Source organism: Eschscholzia californica, unplaced genomic scaffold (genome assembly GCF_041429995.1).
Source record: "Eschscholzia californica isolate CP2 unplaced genomic scaffold, dmEscCali1.0.p SCAF_1, whole genome shotgun sequence".
Classification (NCBI taxonomy): domain Eukaryota; kingdom Viridiplantae; phylum Streptophyta; class Magnoliopsida; order Ranunculales; family Papaveraceae; genus Eschscholzia; species Eschscholzia californica.
In genome coordinates, this window is record NW_028238198.1 from 22216838 (window position 1) to 22235245 (window position 18408).

The following is an 18408-nucleotide window of genomic DNA, read 5'->3' on the forward strand; positions in this document are numbered from 1 at the left end:
GTCACTCTAAAATTGAAACCAATAGAAACCGTTGCTTTTTAACTATTTTTTCCCTATTGAATTTAAGAGTGACATAGAGGTATTTTAGAGATCTCTGTTGGATACAAATAAAGTTTAGAGTGTCTCTATTTCGCTATTTAGGAAAGAGAAACTTCATTGACACTTGACAACTGAGACTTTAGAGTTTTTCTTAGAGTGTCCCGTTGGAGATGCTCTAACCCGCTCTCCCTCTCTTTCTTGTTCTCTCTCTTTCCTGAACTATACCATCTCCATCACTGTTTTTCCATCTTCATCACCAAAAGAGTAGAATCGACAAAAAAAAAAAGAAAGAAAATATAGTGTGCACCGTTCTAAACTAATTTTACATAAATAACAAGGATAAAATTTGATTTGATCTGATTAGAAAGATCATTCAATCGATCAGCGAATTAGACGTGAAAATAGAACTCATTAGGATGGGGGTAATTATGAAGAAAAATAAATGGGTTATTTCCCGTATGACCACATAGTTTAAGACCGGATTCCTGCCTAACGCCCTACATTTAGAGAAATACTTAGATGACCTCTTTTTTTCATAAAAAAAAAAAAAAAATGACCCCCTTTTGGAATTTTTCGTTCATTGACTATTTATTTCTTATGTTTCCTAGAATACCCTTATCAGATTTATTTTATTTCTCATAACTTCTTTGTCTCTTTCTTCTACATCATCGTCATCTTCTTTTTTGTCTCTTTAAGTCCAGATTCTTGCCTAACACCTTACATTTAGAGAAATATCAGATGACCCCCTTTTGGAATTTCCTGTTCATTGACTACTTGTTTCTTATGTTTCCTAGAATCCTTATCGGATTAATTTTATTTCTCATAACTTTTTTTGTCTCTTTCTCCTACATCATCATCATCTTCTTTTTCATCCTTCTTCTTTAAGTGGACTTCACTAATGGAGGTGCAAAAATTCATTCCATACATCTTTTTTTCTCCATCGACCTGACTGGCACCATTCATCATCTCCGGTGGTCTTCTCCAGCGAAACTCTTTCTTCCTCTCTCCATCTCCGGAGAAGCTCCGATTATCTTCTCTGGCAAGAAACTATAGCCCACAAATCGATTATTTAAAGATCAAAACCAAATAGCTTGCAAGAAAAACAACTAAAAATAGATAATAAACAATGCTCGCAGGAAAAGAAGGACCAAAAAGGTCATATTTCTCTTCCCTATTAATAACAGGGAAATATACAGACTCAGGTAAGGTGATAGTATTTCTAATGACTTGAAATAAAAATCAACTAACGTTCTTTCTCTTCAGAGAAATGCTACGTTTACAACTTTAAATCTTAATCCAGATATAGAGGGCATCCCAACTGGAAATCCTTCCAAAACTACAATTGCCTTTGACACCATAAACAAGGAAGAAAAGTTAATTACTGTATTAATTAATGGTGATTGACTTTTAGTCATCCCAAATAAGAAATGAATCTGTTTTCTTGCCCAACATAAAGTTTTAAGCCAAAGAAAATGTTGTTATTATTTAATCAAAGATTACTTCATAACAACTCTTTTGTACAAAAGAAACTCTTGGTATTCATCTTAGTGGGAAGAAAAATATAAGAAAATTTCATTTTATTGATCTTTTAAGTTCTTTTCTTGATTAAGAGACAAGGGAGTTGTAACTTGATACCAATTTCAGGTAAGGGTCGTTTATCTTATTTCTAATTTTACATAAATTAGGTTAGAAATTGATTGATAAACCACTACAAATTCTTTACCTAGTGTTTTTATAAGAAATGGTATATTACATATTAAACTACTACATATTTTACAAACAAATTTTTTTTGGGTAACATAACGCTATAATCTCATTGTCGTATTGTATTATTTTTCTATTACTTTCTTTGTATTATCCAGATATGGAAGGGGAGCTTTCAAATAAGGAAATAAGAAGTAATACGGTTGTACTAGATAACGGAGACAGAAAGAACAGTATTACAAATGTGAATGACCCTGAGGTTGGGATGAGGTTCAATGATGTAGAAGAACTTTACTGTTATTATAAAAATTATGCGCAACGAGCAGGAGTTGCTGTGAGAAAAAAAAATCATCTAAAACAGATATTGATGGTATTAAGACATGAGTGATAAATGAGTGCTCCAGAGCTGGTTCACATTCCCTTAACAGTAAGTTCTGTGATTGACAAAGAATCCATCGTAAACACTTCTAATCAAAACAGTGACAAGAGTATCCAAACCATGTTGCAACAAGAAAAGATCCAAATAATAGTCCTAGAAGAGGAACAAGTTGTTGATCTTTCAGAATCAAGAAAACAAATCAAATGGTGGATACTATTGGCAAGTTGTGTCGCGGTAGCAGTCGGATCAGTGGGAACTCCTATGACCATGAGGCTTTATAATAGGCACGGTGGAAGTCGGAACTCCTATGACCATGAGCCTTTATTATAGGCACGGTGGAAGTCAAAACTCAGGTGCTCAGGTCTGCTAATCTCTAGCTTGGTAAGTTTTTTGATACATGTGAATTTTGGTTATTGATTTCCAAGAGCATGAGTTCTTTGATGTCTTTTGGGCTTTAGGGAACCACTAGAAGGAAAGGCGGCTTTTGTACTTGTAAGAGGCGGTTTCAATTGGTAGAGGCCGTTTCAATTGGTTTCTAAATTGAAGAGGCGGTTTCAATTTAGAAAACTAAATAGGCAGTTTCTAAATTCTACTACTTGAAGTCGGTGCATAAAACACCTATATATAAGATATGCTTGTGCTTGTAACAACACAAAAACACACAACATCAACAATTCAACAAAAGAGAGAAATTTTATTAATTGTTCTGAGCGGTGTTTAAGTTCTTGGTCGTCGAAGATCTAGTATAGAAGGTTAATTTCTATAGGGTACCATCTTGGGACGAACTTGCGGATTGTGTGAGTCGTCTTCATCTATCCTTCAATAAAGTTTTCTTGTTCGCCCGAGGACTTAGGCTTTAAGCCGAACCTCGTTAATTTTGTTTACATATTTAGTTTTGGTTTAGCTTTTCGATTAATTTTCATAACGGGATCAGTTTCTAAGATAGGTTCGATAGCTTCCGCGAATTTTTAGTACTAACAATTGGTACCAGAGCCTTGTTGAGATTGAACGAAGAGAAGATGGGACTGAGAAGTGGTAAGGTCAAATCAGGGAAATATGAGATAGAAAAGTTCAATGGGAAAATGATTTTTTTATTGGCGGTTGCAGATGAAGAATCTGCTAATTTCGCAGAAATTACACAAGACGTTGACGGGAAAGAAACCAGGAGATATGTCAGATGAGGATTGGGAAGAGTTAGATCTCGAAGCACGGGCAACCATTATGTTGTGTCTTGAGAGGGACGTGGCGTTCCTAGTAGACGGAGAAACAACAGCGGCGAGTGTGTGGTTAAAGCTAGAAAGCAATTTCATGACGAAAACTTTAGTGAATCGGGTCTACTTAAAATCCAAATTATTCACGTGTAGAATGGAAGAGGGTTCCTCTATTCAGGAATATGTGAACAGGTTTGACAGGACTATCTCAGATTTGAAGGATATTGATGTTAAGGTTGAGGATGAGGACCAAGCCCTCATATTGTTACTTTCATTGCCTAAATCCTATGAGAACCTTATTCAAACTTTGATGCTTGTTGGTGATAGTCTAAGCATGGAAGAGACGAAAAATTCGTTATTAGCAGATGACCTTCGTAAGGTTGCTACTAGCAGTATGACGTCGAGTGGAGTAGACAATGATCAAGCACAAGGGTTGTTTGCAACGAGGGGGAGGAGTAATGAAAGAGGAAAGGGAAATGGCGGGAAATCTATATCCAAATCTAAAGGCTCTTTCAAGAAAACGTGTTTTAGTTGTGGTGAGTTTGACCACTTTAAAGCGGCTTGTCCAAAGAGAAAGTTGAAGCAAAAAAACTAAGCTACAAGGAGAAACAAGAGATGCAAGAGGCGGGATGTGTGTCAGAAGACCCTGACGAATATTTCTCGGTGACAGAGGTGTCTGAGGAGATCTCTGATAAGTGGATGCTTGATTCAGGGGCGTCACACCACATGTATCCTAATACGAAGTGGTTTTCAACCTATAGGAGGATAGATGGTGGTACAGTTATAATGGGTAATGATAATATATGTAAAACTGTGGGACTCAAAACAATACGTATCAAGATGCACGATGGAGTGGTAAGAACATTGACGGACGTAAGACACATACCCGATTTGCGGAAAAATTTGATTTCCCACGGTGTGTTAGAGCGAAACGGCTGTAAGATAATTATAGAGAATGGCTCCATAAAAATTGTCAAGGGTTCTTTGGTGGTGATGAGAGGTACTCGTTACGGTAATTTATACAAACTTTTGGGGACAACAATTATGGGAGATGTAGCAGTAGGAATCAGAGGAAGGGATCCAACGGTTTGTACAAGGCTTTGGCGTATGCGCCTTGGACATATGTCGGAAAAAGGGTCTATCTTTGATGTGCGGGAAAGGCTTCTTAAAGGACATGAAGAAGCCTTGCATGGAGTTTTGTGAGCATTGTGTGTTCGGGAATGCACACAGGGTAACCTTTTCTTCAAGCAAGCACATGAGCAAAGAGGTATTAGACTACGTACATACCGATGTCTGGAGACCGGCAAATTTAGCTTCCAAGGGTGGTTCCAGGTATTTTGTTACATTCGTTCATGATCATTCGAGATTTGTTTGGCTTTATTTTCTGAAGCATAAGAATGAGCTATTCAACACATTCCTGGTGTGGAAAGCAATGGTTCAGAACAAAACTGGTCAAAAGCTAAAGACTTTAAGATCAGATAATGGGACCGAGTACACGGATGGGGCATTTCAAGGAGTTTTGTAATCAGGAAGGCATTGTGAGGCACTGGACAGTAGTAAACACGCCTCAGCAGAATGGAGTCGCAGAGAGATTGAACAGTACACTACTTGAGAAGGCTAGATGTATGCGCTCCAATTCGGGATTAGGCATAGAATGGTGGGCAGAATCTGTTGCTACAGCTTGTTATATTGTGAACAGGTCTCCACATTCTTCTTTAGATGGCGGCATACCTTATGAGGTGTGGTCAGGTGAACATGCAGATTACGGAAGACTTAGGATTTTCGGTTGTACGGCCTATTACCATGTCAAAGGTAACAAACTTAATAATAGAGCAAAGAAGGCAATTTTCTTATGATATGCTACAGGAGTCGAGGGTTATCGGCTATGGTGTAAGGAAGACAAGAAGTTTGTAATCAGCAGAGATGTGGTGTTTGATGAGTCATTTATCGTAGCTATGGGGAAAGCTACGGTGCCTAGTTGTGGTGATGTTGGGTCTACTAAAGCTCAAGTAGTGGAAGCAGAAGCCGAAGACCAACGAGTTTCTAGGAATCATCGTGATCAGGTGGAGCATCAGGATAGTACTCTGGATGAGGAAATTGATGAACACGATCATGAGGAAGTTCAAGGAGAAGGTACACAAGTTTTAAAACAACAGTAGCAGGATGTTTCGGTATACACTGTGCTAAAACGGTTATATAAGCCGGTATAGAGGTTAGGGTAGGGGTGGGAATCGGTCCGGTCGGTCTTGCCCGCGGGACAAATTCATCGGGCTCGGGCGGTCCGGGACGCACAACAGAGTGTCCGATTGGATTTCTGGTCCAGTCCGGGCCGGTCAAAATCCAAAATTGACTTGCCCAAAGCCCGTCTGAGACCGGTCTTTTTCTTCGGGTACCCGGGTACCGGTCCGGGTCCTAGAGTCAAATTAGGGCAAATTTTAGGTTCAAATTAGGGCAAATTTTAGGTTCAAATTAGGGCAAATCTAAAAATACAGATTTAAGGTTTAGGGGTTAGATTTAGGCATCTGGTATAACTGAAACCCTAATTGAAGAATAACAACATTTCATCTTTAAAAAAAATAAGATGAGAATAAAAACAAGATCAAATAGATCCTCATCATCTCCTAAGAGTCTCACAAGAAGAAACAGACTAAATAAAACACAATAAGAACCAAATCTTAAGAAGAAACAACATGAATCTTAAGAAGAAACCACAGATCTAAAAAAAAACAGATCTTCATCATCTAAGTTAGTTGTTCTTCTTTGTCATCTATTCGTTATTTTTCTTCTCCGTTCTTTAACTTCGTTCTTGTTCATTCTTCTTCGTTCTTCAAGATTGTTCATCTTCAAGTTCGTTTTTCTTTTTCTTGAACTTCAAGACAGTCAAGGAGACGAGATAGAGAAATGAGACAAAGAGAGGTTTCGAGGAGACGAAAGATAGATGAGACAGAGAGAGGCGTCGAGGATACGAGAGATAGATGAGACAGAGAGAGGAGTCTGGGAGACAGAGAGATGAGATGAGTTCAAGAAATGGGAGAGAGAGGCATTTAGGTTTATGAGGTTTCTTCAATGAAAAATCTATTTATACCCAGGGGTAAAACCCTTAATCCAACGGTTGGTAATGTGACTAATTGTTTTAATCTAACGGTTGCTAAGAAAATCGGTTCGGGCGGTCCGGTTTGGTAATATGACATCCGGTCAGAACTTCTAAACCGAGACCGGCCCGACAACTCTACTCGTGCGGTCCGGGCTTGACCCGACCGGATTTCGAGCGATCTGGGACCTCTCCGGACTCGGGCGGACACCGGGCGGTTCACGGTCAACGGTCTTTTTTCCCAGCCCTAGGTTAGGGTCAGACAAACCTCTTAGGCATCACGGGCAGGCAAATGTGGTTGAATATGCACTCTCGGTGGAAGACGACGAGCTGGTTACTTTCAAACAAGCTATTACCGCAGAGGAAAGAGAGAGTTGGTTGTTTGCTATGCAAGAAGAGATAGAGTCTCTTCACAAGAACAAGACAAGGGAGGTTGTCCCATTGCCCGAAGGTAAATCTGTTATTGGTTGTAAATGGGTGTACAAGAAGAAAGAAGATTCTTCCGAGATCAAGGGTACAAGGTATAAGGCAAGACTAGTGGCCAAGGGTTATTCATAGAAAGAAGGGGTCGACTACAATGAGATTTTCTCCCCGGTCGTGAAACATACTTCTATTTGGGTGCCATTGAGTATTGTTGCTCATAGTGATCTTGAGCTGGAACAACTCGATGTTAAAACTGCCTTCTTGCACGGAGGTCTGGAAGAAGAAATTTATATAGCTCAACCTGAGGGTTACAAGGTTGAGGGTAAAGAAAATCGAGTATGTCGTTTGAGGAAGTCTCTTTACGGATTGAAACAATCCCCTCGACAATGGTACAAACGATTTGATTTTTTCATGCTAAAGCATGGTTTTCGCAGAAGTGACTATGATTGTTGTGCATACATCAAGAAGCTTCGCGAAGGTGACTTTATTTATCTCCTTTTGTATGTGGATGACATGCTTATTGCTTCTCGAAGCATGGTGGATATAGATAAGTTGAAATCTCAACACAGTCAAGAGTTTGAGATGAAAGACATAAGCGCTGCAAAGAAGATACAGGGAATGGGATTCAAATAGAGCGGTCAAGTAAGAAACTATACTTGAGTCAGAAAGGTTACATCGAACGAGTAGTCTCTCGATTCAGGATGAAGAATGCAAAGGCGGTGTGAACACCTTTGCCACCACACTTCAAGCTCTCGGGAAGATAATCTGGCACTACTACGGTGGAGAAGGATCATATGGATCGTGTACCGTATGCTAGTGCAGTTGGCAGTTTGATGTACGCTATGGTGTGTACTCGTCCGGATATTTCACAGGCGGTCAGTGTGGTTAGTAGGTTTATGGTAAACCCGGGGAAGACACATTGGCAAGCTGTGAAGTGGGTCTTGAGGTACTTGAAGGGTATTGTTGATACGGGTTTGTGCTTTGGTGGAGACACATGTCAAGTAAGCGGTTATATTGACTCAGATTATGGTGGCGATCTAGATAGAAGACAATCTACTACTGGTTATGTATTTAGGGTACATGGTGCTCCAGTTAGTTAGCGAATGATGTTACAATCTCTAGTTGCGTTATCTACTACAGAGGTCGAGTATATGGCTATGGCCGAGGGTGTGAAGGAAGCATTGTAGTTGTGGGGTCTTCTGGATCTAGGGATTAAGCAGGAGTGTGTAAATGTATGGTGTGATAGTCAAAGTGCGATCCACTTGGCGAAGAATCAGGTTCATCGTGCTCGTACTAAGTATATCGATGTCAGGTATCACTTCGTACGAGATGTCGTAGAGGAAGGAGATGTTTCTCTCATGAAGGTTCACACAGATGAGAATCCCGTGGACATGTTGACTAAAGTGGTGACGTGTAGCAAGTTTCAGCATTGCCTGGAACTGCTACAAATCGGCTTGTGTTAAGTTGCCCGAAAGGGCGACAAGGTAAACTTTATGTGAAGGGTTGGTAGAACTACGGTAGGCTTGATCCTATAAAAGGGTACAAAGGCAGCCATGGTCATATGGTGCAGTCGGATGAAGTTACAAGAATCAAATATATCTTACAAGGAATATCTTGATGTTCGTCCAAAATTTGAAGTGTATCAAATTGTGTACGAGGTGGAGAATTGTAAGAGGCGGTTTCAATTGGTAGAGGCGTTTCAATTGGGTTCTAAATTGAAGAGGGTGGTTTCAATTGGGTTCTAAATTGAAGAGGCGGTTTCAATTTAGAAAACTAAATAGGCAGTTTCTAAATTCTACTACTTGAAGTCGGTGGATAAAACACCTATATATGGGATATGCTTGTGCTTGTAACAACACAAAAACACAGAACATCAAAGCTAGTGAGAGAGAAATTTTATTAATTGTTCTGAGCGGTGTTTAATTTCTCGGTCGTCGAAGATCTAGTATAGAAGGTTAATTTTTATACGGTGCCCTCTTGGGACGAACTTGCGGGTTGTGTGAGTCGTCTTCATCTATCCTTCAATAAAGTTTTCTTGTTCGCCCGAAGACGTAGGCTTTAAGCCAAACCTCGTTAATTCTGTTTACATATTTAGTTTTGGTTTAGCTTTTAGATTAATTTTCATAACCGGATCAATTTCTAAGATAGACTCGGTAGCTTCCTCGAATTTTTAGTACTAACAGTACTTTTCATCGATTACCCGTATCCAGAAACTGTTTGGTTCCTGTCCCATACGCCAAACCCATTTGCTTATCATTGCTCTTTTCATTACCTCGATATTCTTTGTGTCTAACCCCTTAAATTTCTTCGTACCTAAAGCTTGGTTTGTCACAGAACTACTTATTGTTGGTATGACAACATATTCTGGAATATTGGTTGTAATCATATGAATAATTAATTCGCATGAAATCAGGATATCAAAATCAAGTATTAAACATAAAATAAGAATGATATGTTATTTAGGAATTAGCAACATATTAGGAATTAGCAACATATTAGGAATTTAGAATATATTTAGAATGTAATATGTGAAAGTTCATGTTAGTTGATAGATCGGAAGATCTATCTAATAAAACATAAGGAAAAACGCTGATTGAGACAAAAACCCTTTTTTAATAAAGGATATTGTCTAGAAGTCCTTCGTAGAGATAAAGTTACATATTTAAAAAATAATAACCGTATCCTTCTTAGAAATAAAATAACTAATTCAAGAAAAAAAAAGAAACAAAATAAATTTCAAGAGTTAAAAAACAAATTAAAATCTCTCCCTCTCAATAAAATAATAACTAATTTAAGGGAAAGGAAACAAAAAAAAATAATACAAAAAAAATGAGGGTATCCAGAATATAACAATAAAATTTCGTCACATTTGATTGATACAACTGTCGTGGCCTAGGGCACGGGATATACCCGAGTACAAACTAAAATAAAGAACACAATAGTTTACATGGTTCGGTGGGAGGATCACGACCTACATCCACGGAGAAAGCCATTAATGGTTGTAATATATTCTCCACAATCGTGGGATTGATTGGTTACAACTCGATGACTCAATGTAACTCAATGAATAAAATACATAGAAGTCACTACTATTTATAGAATAACTTGGGTATCTTAGTTTCCTAGGACTCTATCTAGGATAAGTACAGATAACTAAATAATATCTTCCAAATCTTCATATATCTTGGACGGCTGATATTTGATATCTTCGTATCTCGATCCATCTCGATCCTAATACTCTAAAACTCCCCTAAGTTGGAATGCGAAACTTGTGAAATATCCAACTTGAAGATTGAACTTGGAAAACGTGAATGTTGCTCGCATACGATCGGATCAAAGCTTGAACTTGAACTTGATTTTTTTTTTTTTTAATTTCGAACAATTGGCAGCTTGGTAATTTGAATAGGTTTCGAAACTTGAAATTCTTCAACGGAAGTAATCTTGATCAATAATGCTTCAATGCTAATATCTCGATCCACATCTCGATCTTAATACTCTAATATATTATATATCTTATCCTTTGTAAGCCTATAAATGCCTCAAAGAAGTTGGTAATGAAATATCCTTTCTTCATCACATTTAAGTCTTATTATCATAGGCTAGCTAGGATGTGCTAATTCATTGACTAGTTTCACAAGAAAAAATCCTATTCAATGACAAGAACTAAAAACGTGTTCTTTCTCGAACTGGCCATATAGATCATACAGATTGTGACAAGGTGATATGCTTTCTAATGACATATAAAATTCAACTACCATTCTTTCTCTTGAAGTTTGATGGACTGTTTAGTTCAGTAATTGGTAAGCTAATAATATTTTCTAGCTTCTCTATTTAAAAGGTATAATCTCTACAAGAGTTCGACCGAAGAAGTAAGTTCCGTGATCGACAAAGAATCCATGATAAACACTTCCACTCAAAACCCTGTGAAGAGTTTTAAAACCATGGGGCAACAAGAAGAGACCCAAGTAGTAGTCCTTGAAGAGGAAGAAGTTGTTGAGTTACAAAAGCTGGAGAAAAACCACCTTTCAGAATCAAGAAAACAAATCAAATGGTGGATATTGTTGGCAAGTTGTGTCGCAACAACAGTCGGTTCAGTGGGAGTTCCTTTGACAATGAGGCTTTATTACAAGCACAGTGGAAGTCGAAAATGGTTACCGACTTTGTTGTTGTCTGTTGCTTTTCCTCTCTTTTTCATCCCATTGATTATTTCCCATTTCCGAAACCGTTCTAATGGGCGGCCTAAAATGGCCATTATAAAACCTAAACTTATGACTTTCGCAGTTGTTATCGGACTCATCTTCGGTGCAGATAATTTTATGTACTCAGCTGGAGTATCTTACCTTCCTGTATCAACTTCTACCATCTTATTTTCAACTCAACTTGCTTTCACCGCCATATTTTCATTCCTTATAGTGAAACAGAAATTTACACCTTATTCAGTCAACGCTGTCTTGTTGATGATTCTTGGCGCAATCCTTTTAGGGGTAGCTAAAGGCGGTGACCGGCCTCCAAATGTTAACGACACACAATACATAGTCGGGTTCATCTTGACATTAGGGGGAGCTGCATTATTGGGGTTTTATATACCTTCGGTTGAGCTTGCTTATCTTAAGGGCGGCCAAGAGATCAACTTCAGTATTGTTGCCCAATTTCAGATTGTAATTAATTTTTCTGCCACAGTATTAAGCATTATCGGGATGCTAATAAATCACGACTTTCAGGTGAAGTAGAAAATTTCAGAATAAATTACATAAGTCCCAGTTGTCACAAAAAATTATCCTCGTTTTAATTTGTTGACGAGGACCAAAAGTCTGAAGTCCATCGGGTTTTGTTGAGGACTCGACTAGCCCAAGGGTCACCTCACTTGCTAAGCTTGGCCTCTCTTTTATAGCCACATTTTGGTCACTCTGCCCAAGTGATCTCGAGTTATCACATCCCCACCCTTAGAGTTGGACATGTCTTCATCTCATATACCATTGGCGACGAACCAAGCCCAAACTTTCACTAAAATTGAATTCATTTCTCTCCCAAGCCCTAAATCAAAATCTTTTCCTTGTATATTATGCAGGCTTTGCCTGGAGAAGCTGTAGAGTTTGGGCTAGGAGAGGTGAAGTACTACATTGTGCTTGTAACATGTGCCATACTGTCTCAAGTACTTGCATTTGGATCCTTAGGTGTGATTTTTTGTTCATCATCTCTCTTGTGTGGGATCCTTACTACAGCAACGATGCCTATTACTGAAGTCTTCGGTGCTCTCTTATTCAAAGAGAAATTTACAGGAGAGAAAGGTTTGTCATTGGTCTTGTGCCTTTGGGGTGTTACTTCTTACTTTTATGGAGTTTACCGGAAGAGTAAGAAGGATAATATGAAGAACAAAACAGATTCATCAGACTCAACTCCCTCGAGTGATTTAGTAAATGTTGAGATCGTGTGCCCTTCACCTTCCAAGAACACAATTGAACTCACTCCTGTGTTAAACCATTAGTAAAAGCATGTCTAATATGAATATATGGTCAATAAATAAATGCGCCATGAGAATAATCTTAGTTTCCAGTACTATCTGTTACCATTTATGACAACTTTGTAAAAGTAATTGAGGTAAACCATACACTATTAGCATACTAAAGGTACATTTTAGCATCATGCACACAGATTTTAAAGCATCGGCCTGTATTCTGAAATTACATATTATTTACCTTTGCAAGTCGGATGTGAAATTAGGAATTCTTCCATGGAATTTAGGTTGTGGTCGATATGAGAGAAACAATTCCATAGAAAGTCTTCATGGAATATCCCACTGAATATATTCAGTTGAAATAAGAATTTTTTTATTTGGTTGTCATTTGTTATTTCTTGAAATTACCCAATTTTGTTAATTGGATGGCAACAAATTTCCACGATGATAATATTATGTTTAGGATTTTTAACATTGGGTATAATTAAGAGCTTTTATTTACACGTAACGACAATTTTACTCTTACGTTGTCAAATTGATATTTTAACTCTTATATTGTCAAAATGACTTTGTTACTTTTTTTTTGGAAGATTTAGTTATTGACCCCATTTATTTATCGATATTAGGACTACATTCCGAAAATGATATTGGTTCAAGCGTTAACCCCCCAGACCAATTTTCTGTTAAATGCAAGTTAACTGAAGGGCGTGCGACCCACACATCTCTACTTGGACAAAAGTACCCCTTTTTAATCTGAGGGTCATAAAATACCATCAAATCAATGGCCCATACAGTACACCTTTTTAATCTGAATCTTAATTGCTTTCTGGCTATGGTTTGAGGAATTGGGTTATCCTACCAACCTGATTTATAAAGTATTGAATTTGAGTAATCATCTAATTATCAACTCTACTGCTGAGGAAGGTATTAAGTGTTTAAGCTATAGCCCTGCTGAAACTCCACCACCCCCTCCACCTTCCCCTTTCATTGATGAAATCCCATTAACCAGAAACTTAGTAAAGCCTCTAGAACCTCTTTTGAGTTATTGTTCTTAAACAAAGTTGTTGGGTCTTCATAGAATCACTCAATTTGTTGGGAAGGGATTTCAATAACCTAAAGACATGTCTGGGCCATTGATTTTGGGTGTTATTTTATGACCATGAGATTAAGAAGGGGCAATTTCGTCAAAGAAAAAAAATGTGTGGGTCGCATGCTCTTCATATAACTCACATTTGAGGACAAACTGCCATTTGGGATTTAGCACCTAAACGATAATGATTTTAGGGGTACAGTCCTAATATCGCTAAATAAATGGGAGTCTAACTAAATCTCCTTTTTTATTTTGAATAGTCAGCGGGTTAGCACCCGACATTAAGAGCTCTCCTAAGTATACCGAACTCTAATTACACCTCGTCTGTATTCCCTCGCAATTTTGAGTAGGTCCTCTGGGAAATCTACCGGTAGCATTTCAGATGTACCCATATGTTGCCGCATCTTTAAAAGGTAGTCTGCAGCTTGATTCGTCTCACGGTACACATGCATAATGTTGCAATTTTCGAATTGTGCCCATAAATCTTTAATTTCACGAACCAATCGTAAAGCTTGCCATGGGGGATGGTTACCTGTATGGTCAAATTTTCGACTTTGTTACTCTTATGCTACCAAATGACATGTTACTCTTATGTTGTCAAAATAACAATTTTCACCTTTATGTCACGAAATGACATTTTTACACTGTTGTCATTCGGACCATATAATAGTAAAAATACTTATATCAAGTATTTTTTTTTTGTTGAAATAGGATGCTATATATTACTAGAGTAAAATATTCTTACAGTACTTTTTAATAAGAAAATAAGGCACGTGCTTCCATGTCTTTCCCGTTTTCTTCGTCCTTGCCCACTTTGCTAGAGAGTCTGCTTGAGAGTTCAACGATCTTTTTGTGTATAGGAATGAAATCTCTTCAAAGCTTCTAGTCATCTCTGTAATGTTCTTGATGTGAGTTCTTGATTGCCATCTAATCGAATGCTTCCTGTCTTTTATGTGTTGAATGAGATTGTAGCAGTCGCTTTCGATGATAATGTGCTTGTACTCTCTTTGTATTGCCCATTCCATACCTTTGCAAATGGCTATAGCTTCACTCTCTTCACTGTTTCTAGCTCTATTGCATTCAGCCGCTGCTTCAATGAAGTTTGCATTGTGATCGTGGATAATTAGCCCTGTGCCTATGATTTGTTCGATCGACTTGAAGGAAGCATCCACATTGATTTTCAATAATGGTGCTGACGGTGGGGACCATCTTCCCGTGTCTGTAGTTTTTTCCTTTATGATCTCGATAGTATCAGCCGGGTAGTAGAGTATAGCATTTATGATGCTGCCAGTCTCGGTTTTTGTACCCTGAAAACAACTATTGCATCTAGTTTTCCAAAGAATCCAAAGTATAGTCGCAAATTGTGTTCGGTTTGGATTGTTGCATCTATAGGTAGAATTATTCCAAGAGAAAATCCAATCTTTGATGGAGACTATGTTTTTTGAAATGATGTTGAAGTGGAACCATATATTCCTGGCAATCGGACTATGAAGAAGTGCGTGTTCCGGAGTCTCTGTTTCATTGCATATATGGCAGTTCATATTGTTTCCTATGTATTTACCTATTCTGCCTTTAACCGGCAGCGCCTCGTTACAAATTTTCCAAAGAAAAATTTTAATTCTGGGCACGACAGGAAGGCTCCAAAGAAATTTCCAATCAGTAAGGTCGGAGGTCGGGTCCATGTTTTCTCTTCTCAGATGATTGTATAACGATTTTACTGTAAAGTTTCCAGATTCAGTTAAACTCCATTTCAGTTCATCTCTACCTTCGAGGTTGATCGGAATAGTTTGTATCAGGTTTTTGGTGACTTCATCAAAATTGTCTCGTATTATATTCTCGCTCCATCTGTTGTTTTCTATAAGTTGAGAAACTTTTGTAAGTTGTGAGTTTTGGTGGTTAGTGATAGGTCTATTTGTATTTGGGATCCAAATATCCTCCCAGATATTTATACTTTCTCCATTCTTTACCTCCCATATGCCCAGAGGGTTTATTTGGTTTAGCGATTTGCATAAAGTTTTCCAAATCCAGGAATGCTGATTCTTTGCGGTGCCAGGATGTACTGTATTTGGATAGTATTTAGCATTCAAGAATTTTACCCAAGCAGCTTCTGGGTTAGTCTTTATTCTCCAGGCTTGTTTGCTCAACATAGCTATATTATCAATATGAGGACTATGAATGCCCAGTCCTCCCATATCTTTTGGGAGGCAGATCGACTTCCACGATTTAGTACAGATTCCTTTTGACTTACCCCACCAGAAAGACTTTTGAATAGTCATAATGCGTTTGCTCACGCCCTTTGGAATGGCGAAACATTGCATCTGATATCGGGGTACGGCTGCTGCGATCGCAGTGATGACCACTGTTCGCCCGGCCTGAGAGAGGAACGCATTATTCCATTTCGAGAGTTTTTGGCTGGTTCTATCGACCAGATCATTGAAAACTCTAGTTTTATTCGGTCCAATGAAAAGTTGGGCACCCAGGTATTTCTCCGAAGTTGAGGCATATTTAACTTTAAGAGCCCTCATAATAATTCGCTTGAATTTTGGGTGGGAGTTTTTTGAATAGAATATATTCGATTTCGAATAATTAATTACCTGACCTGAAGCCTTCCCGAAGGTATTGAGAATCAGTTGTAGCCTATCGATATTGTCAAGAGAGTTCTGACCGAAGATGATACAGTCGTCCGCAAACAAAAGATGATTTATCTCAAGAATGTTTCCATGGCTAGGGAAACCTTTAAATTTTCCATTTGCAAAATCAGAATTTATAAGTCTTCTCAGACCTTCCATAGCTAGTGTGAAGAGAAACGGGGACAGAGGGTCCCCCTGTCTAAGACCCCGAGAGGGGTAGAAAGTCTTACCAGGATAACCGTTCACTAACACCGCCATGGAAGAAGTCGACAAACAAGTCTGAATCATGTTGATCCAGTGATCCGAGTAGCCCAGATTCCGCATAATATTGGTAATGAAAGACCATTCTATTCTGTCGAAAGCTTTAGACATGTCTAGTTTGAGTCCGAAGTAACTTTTTCCTCCTTTCATCTTTTTGTAGGAGTGGATAATCTCTTGACCTATGATGATGTTATCTGTAATCTGTCTGCCCGGGACGTATGCCGCTTGAAAAGGGGAAATAATATCAACCAACGTTGATTTAAACCTGTCCGCTAAAATTTTCGTAATGATCTTATAAGTGGTGTTTAGCAGACTAATAGGTCGGAAATCTGCAGGAATCGTTGGCGTTGGTGTTTTCGGAATGAGACAAATATGGGTAAGGTTGGTATTGCTGGGTAGTTCTGCGGAAAGGAAAAAGTTTTCAACCAGCTTGTAAATGTCATCACTTACCGTGTCCCAGTTGGATTGGAAGAAAAAATGCGGGTATCCATCCGGCCCAGGAGCTGCCTCTTTCTTTAGCCAACCGATAGCGTTGTCTATTTCTTCGTGAGTCGGATTCCTGATGAGCAAATTGTTTTGGACCTGTGAGATGCTCGGGAGGAAGTGTTTCATTATATCCTCCTGGTCTGACGGATTCGTAGTGGTACTAATGTGTAGGATGTGTTTTGAGAATGTTTCTTGAATATCATTAATATCTTCTATCCACTCGTTCTTATCATTTTTGATGGCCATAATGCGATTAGTTCTGCTCCTCTGGATAGCCTGAGCGTGGAAATATTTCGTATTTTTGTCGCCTAAAGTAATAAAATTATTTCTGGATTTTTCCTTCCACATACTCTCTTGAATATTATAGAGTTCTTCAAGCTTTATGTTTAGATCATTGTACTCTTTCCGAGTTTGACTTCTCTGCATAGATTTGATGATATCATTCACATTGTTATCTATGTTTCCGAACACTATTTTGTTCCACTTAGTGAGATGTTTACTTAAGCTATTGAGGTTATTTTGAATATCATGTCTAGGATTTTCTCTCTCGTGAGTAGCCCATTTGTTTGCTATAAATTCATGGCAATTCGGATGAGACATCCAGGTACGGATGAATTTGAAAGGTTTTGCTTGGTTATTGTTTCCTCCATGATTAGAAAGAAGGATCGGTAAGTGGTCAGAGCCTACTGAATCCAGATGGGTAATACCTGAAGTTTTGAAGCTCTGAAGCCAGGGGTGGTTTGCCAAGGCCCTGTCCAGCCTCTCTTGTATAAGGTTAGCACCAAATTGTTTATTAGTCCAAGTAAAGGGATTTCCCTTGAACCCCATGTCAAGGAGTTCAAGATCATTGATGATACTCATGATCTTCGGCATTCTCGAATTTGAGGAAGAATTTCCTCCTATCTTTTCTTTAGGGTCAAGGATGACATTTAAATCTCCTAAAACAACCCAAGGAATATCTTTCCCGGGATTTAAGTCCGTGAGCTTTTTCCAAGGTTTAACCTTATCCTTCTGGTAAGGGCTACCATAGAAACCAGTAAAGATATAGTGCTTGTCACTGTTATTGTCCGAGGTTTCCATGTGAATTATATTTTTGTCCGAGTATAGGATGTTCGTTTTTATGTGGTGTTGCCAGAACACTGCCAAACCACCCGCTTTGTTTGTAGGTTCAATGTAGTGGCTAGCATATTGTTTCCCAATATGGAGGTGATTGTTAATTTGAGTCGAAGTATTTTTCGTTTCCGAAAGAAATATAATATCCGGGTTGTGTTTTTTTATGAGATTCATTAAATGTTTTTTTGTGGTGAAGGATGATACACCTCTCACATTCCAACTCAGGATAACTGGTGCCTCTAGATGAGGTGTGTTAGGGGCCATCCCTCCACGGGAAGAGGAGACTGGTGAAAGCCTCAAGAGTACTACGAGAATCTAAGGGCACTCACCTTCCCGCCAAAGCGTCAGAACAGACTCTGCCCGGGAGAGAAACCTTGAACTGAACTTACGAGCACCAAGACAAAGCAAAATCAGAAAAGAGAGAAGGACAGAAACCAAGCACACAGAAGATTGAAGTAGGAATTATACAAACTAATATACTACCCTGGACTAAGAGGATAACCAGCAGGAATAGAAAGAAGAAACA

General features: G+C 38.5%; 1 protein-coding gene across 1 annotated transcript; it reads left to right on the top strand.

Annotated features, from left to right (window-relative positions):
- Positions 1-10693: 10693 nt before the first annotated feature.
- LOC147565177 (purine permease 3-like) lies at positions 10694-12689 on the top strand. The gene is made up of 2 exons (XM_086651673.1): positions 10694-11568; positions 11916-12689. Exons 1-2 carry the CDS (start codon positions 10744-10746, stop codon positions 12330-12332), a joined length of 1242 nt encoding a protein of 413 aa, XP_086507799.1. The 5' UTR covers positions 10694-10743; the 3' UTR covers positions 12333-12689.
- Positions 12690-18408: the final 5719 nt, after the last annotated feature.

What these genes read in the sequence shown, in the direction of transcription:
- LOC147565177 (XM_086651673.1), top strand. Translation starts at nt 10,744, where the DNA reads ATGATAAACACTTCCACTCAAAACCCTGTGAAGAGTTTTAAAACCATG. An exon ending in TAATAAATCACGACTTTCAG is followed by an intron (nt 11,569 to 11,915) that starts GTGAAGTAGAAA and finishes TATATTATGCAG; the next exon opens with GCTTTGCCTGGAGAAGCTGT.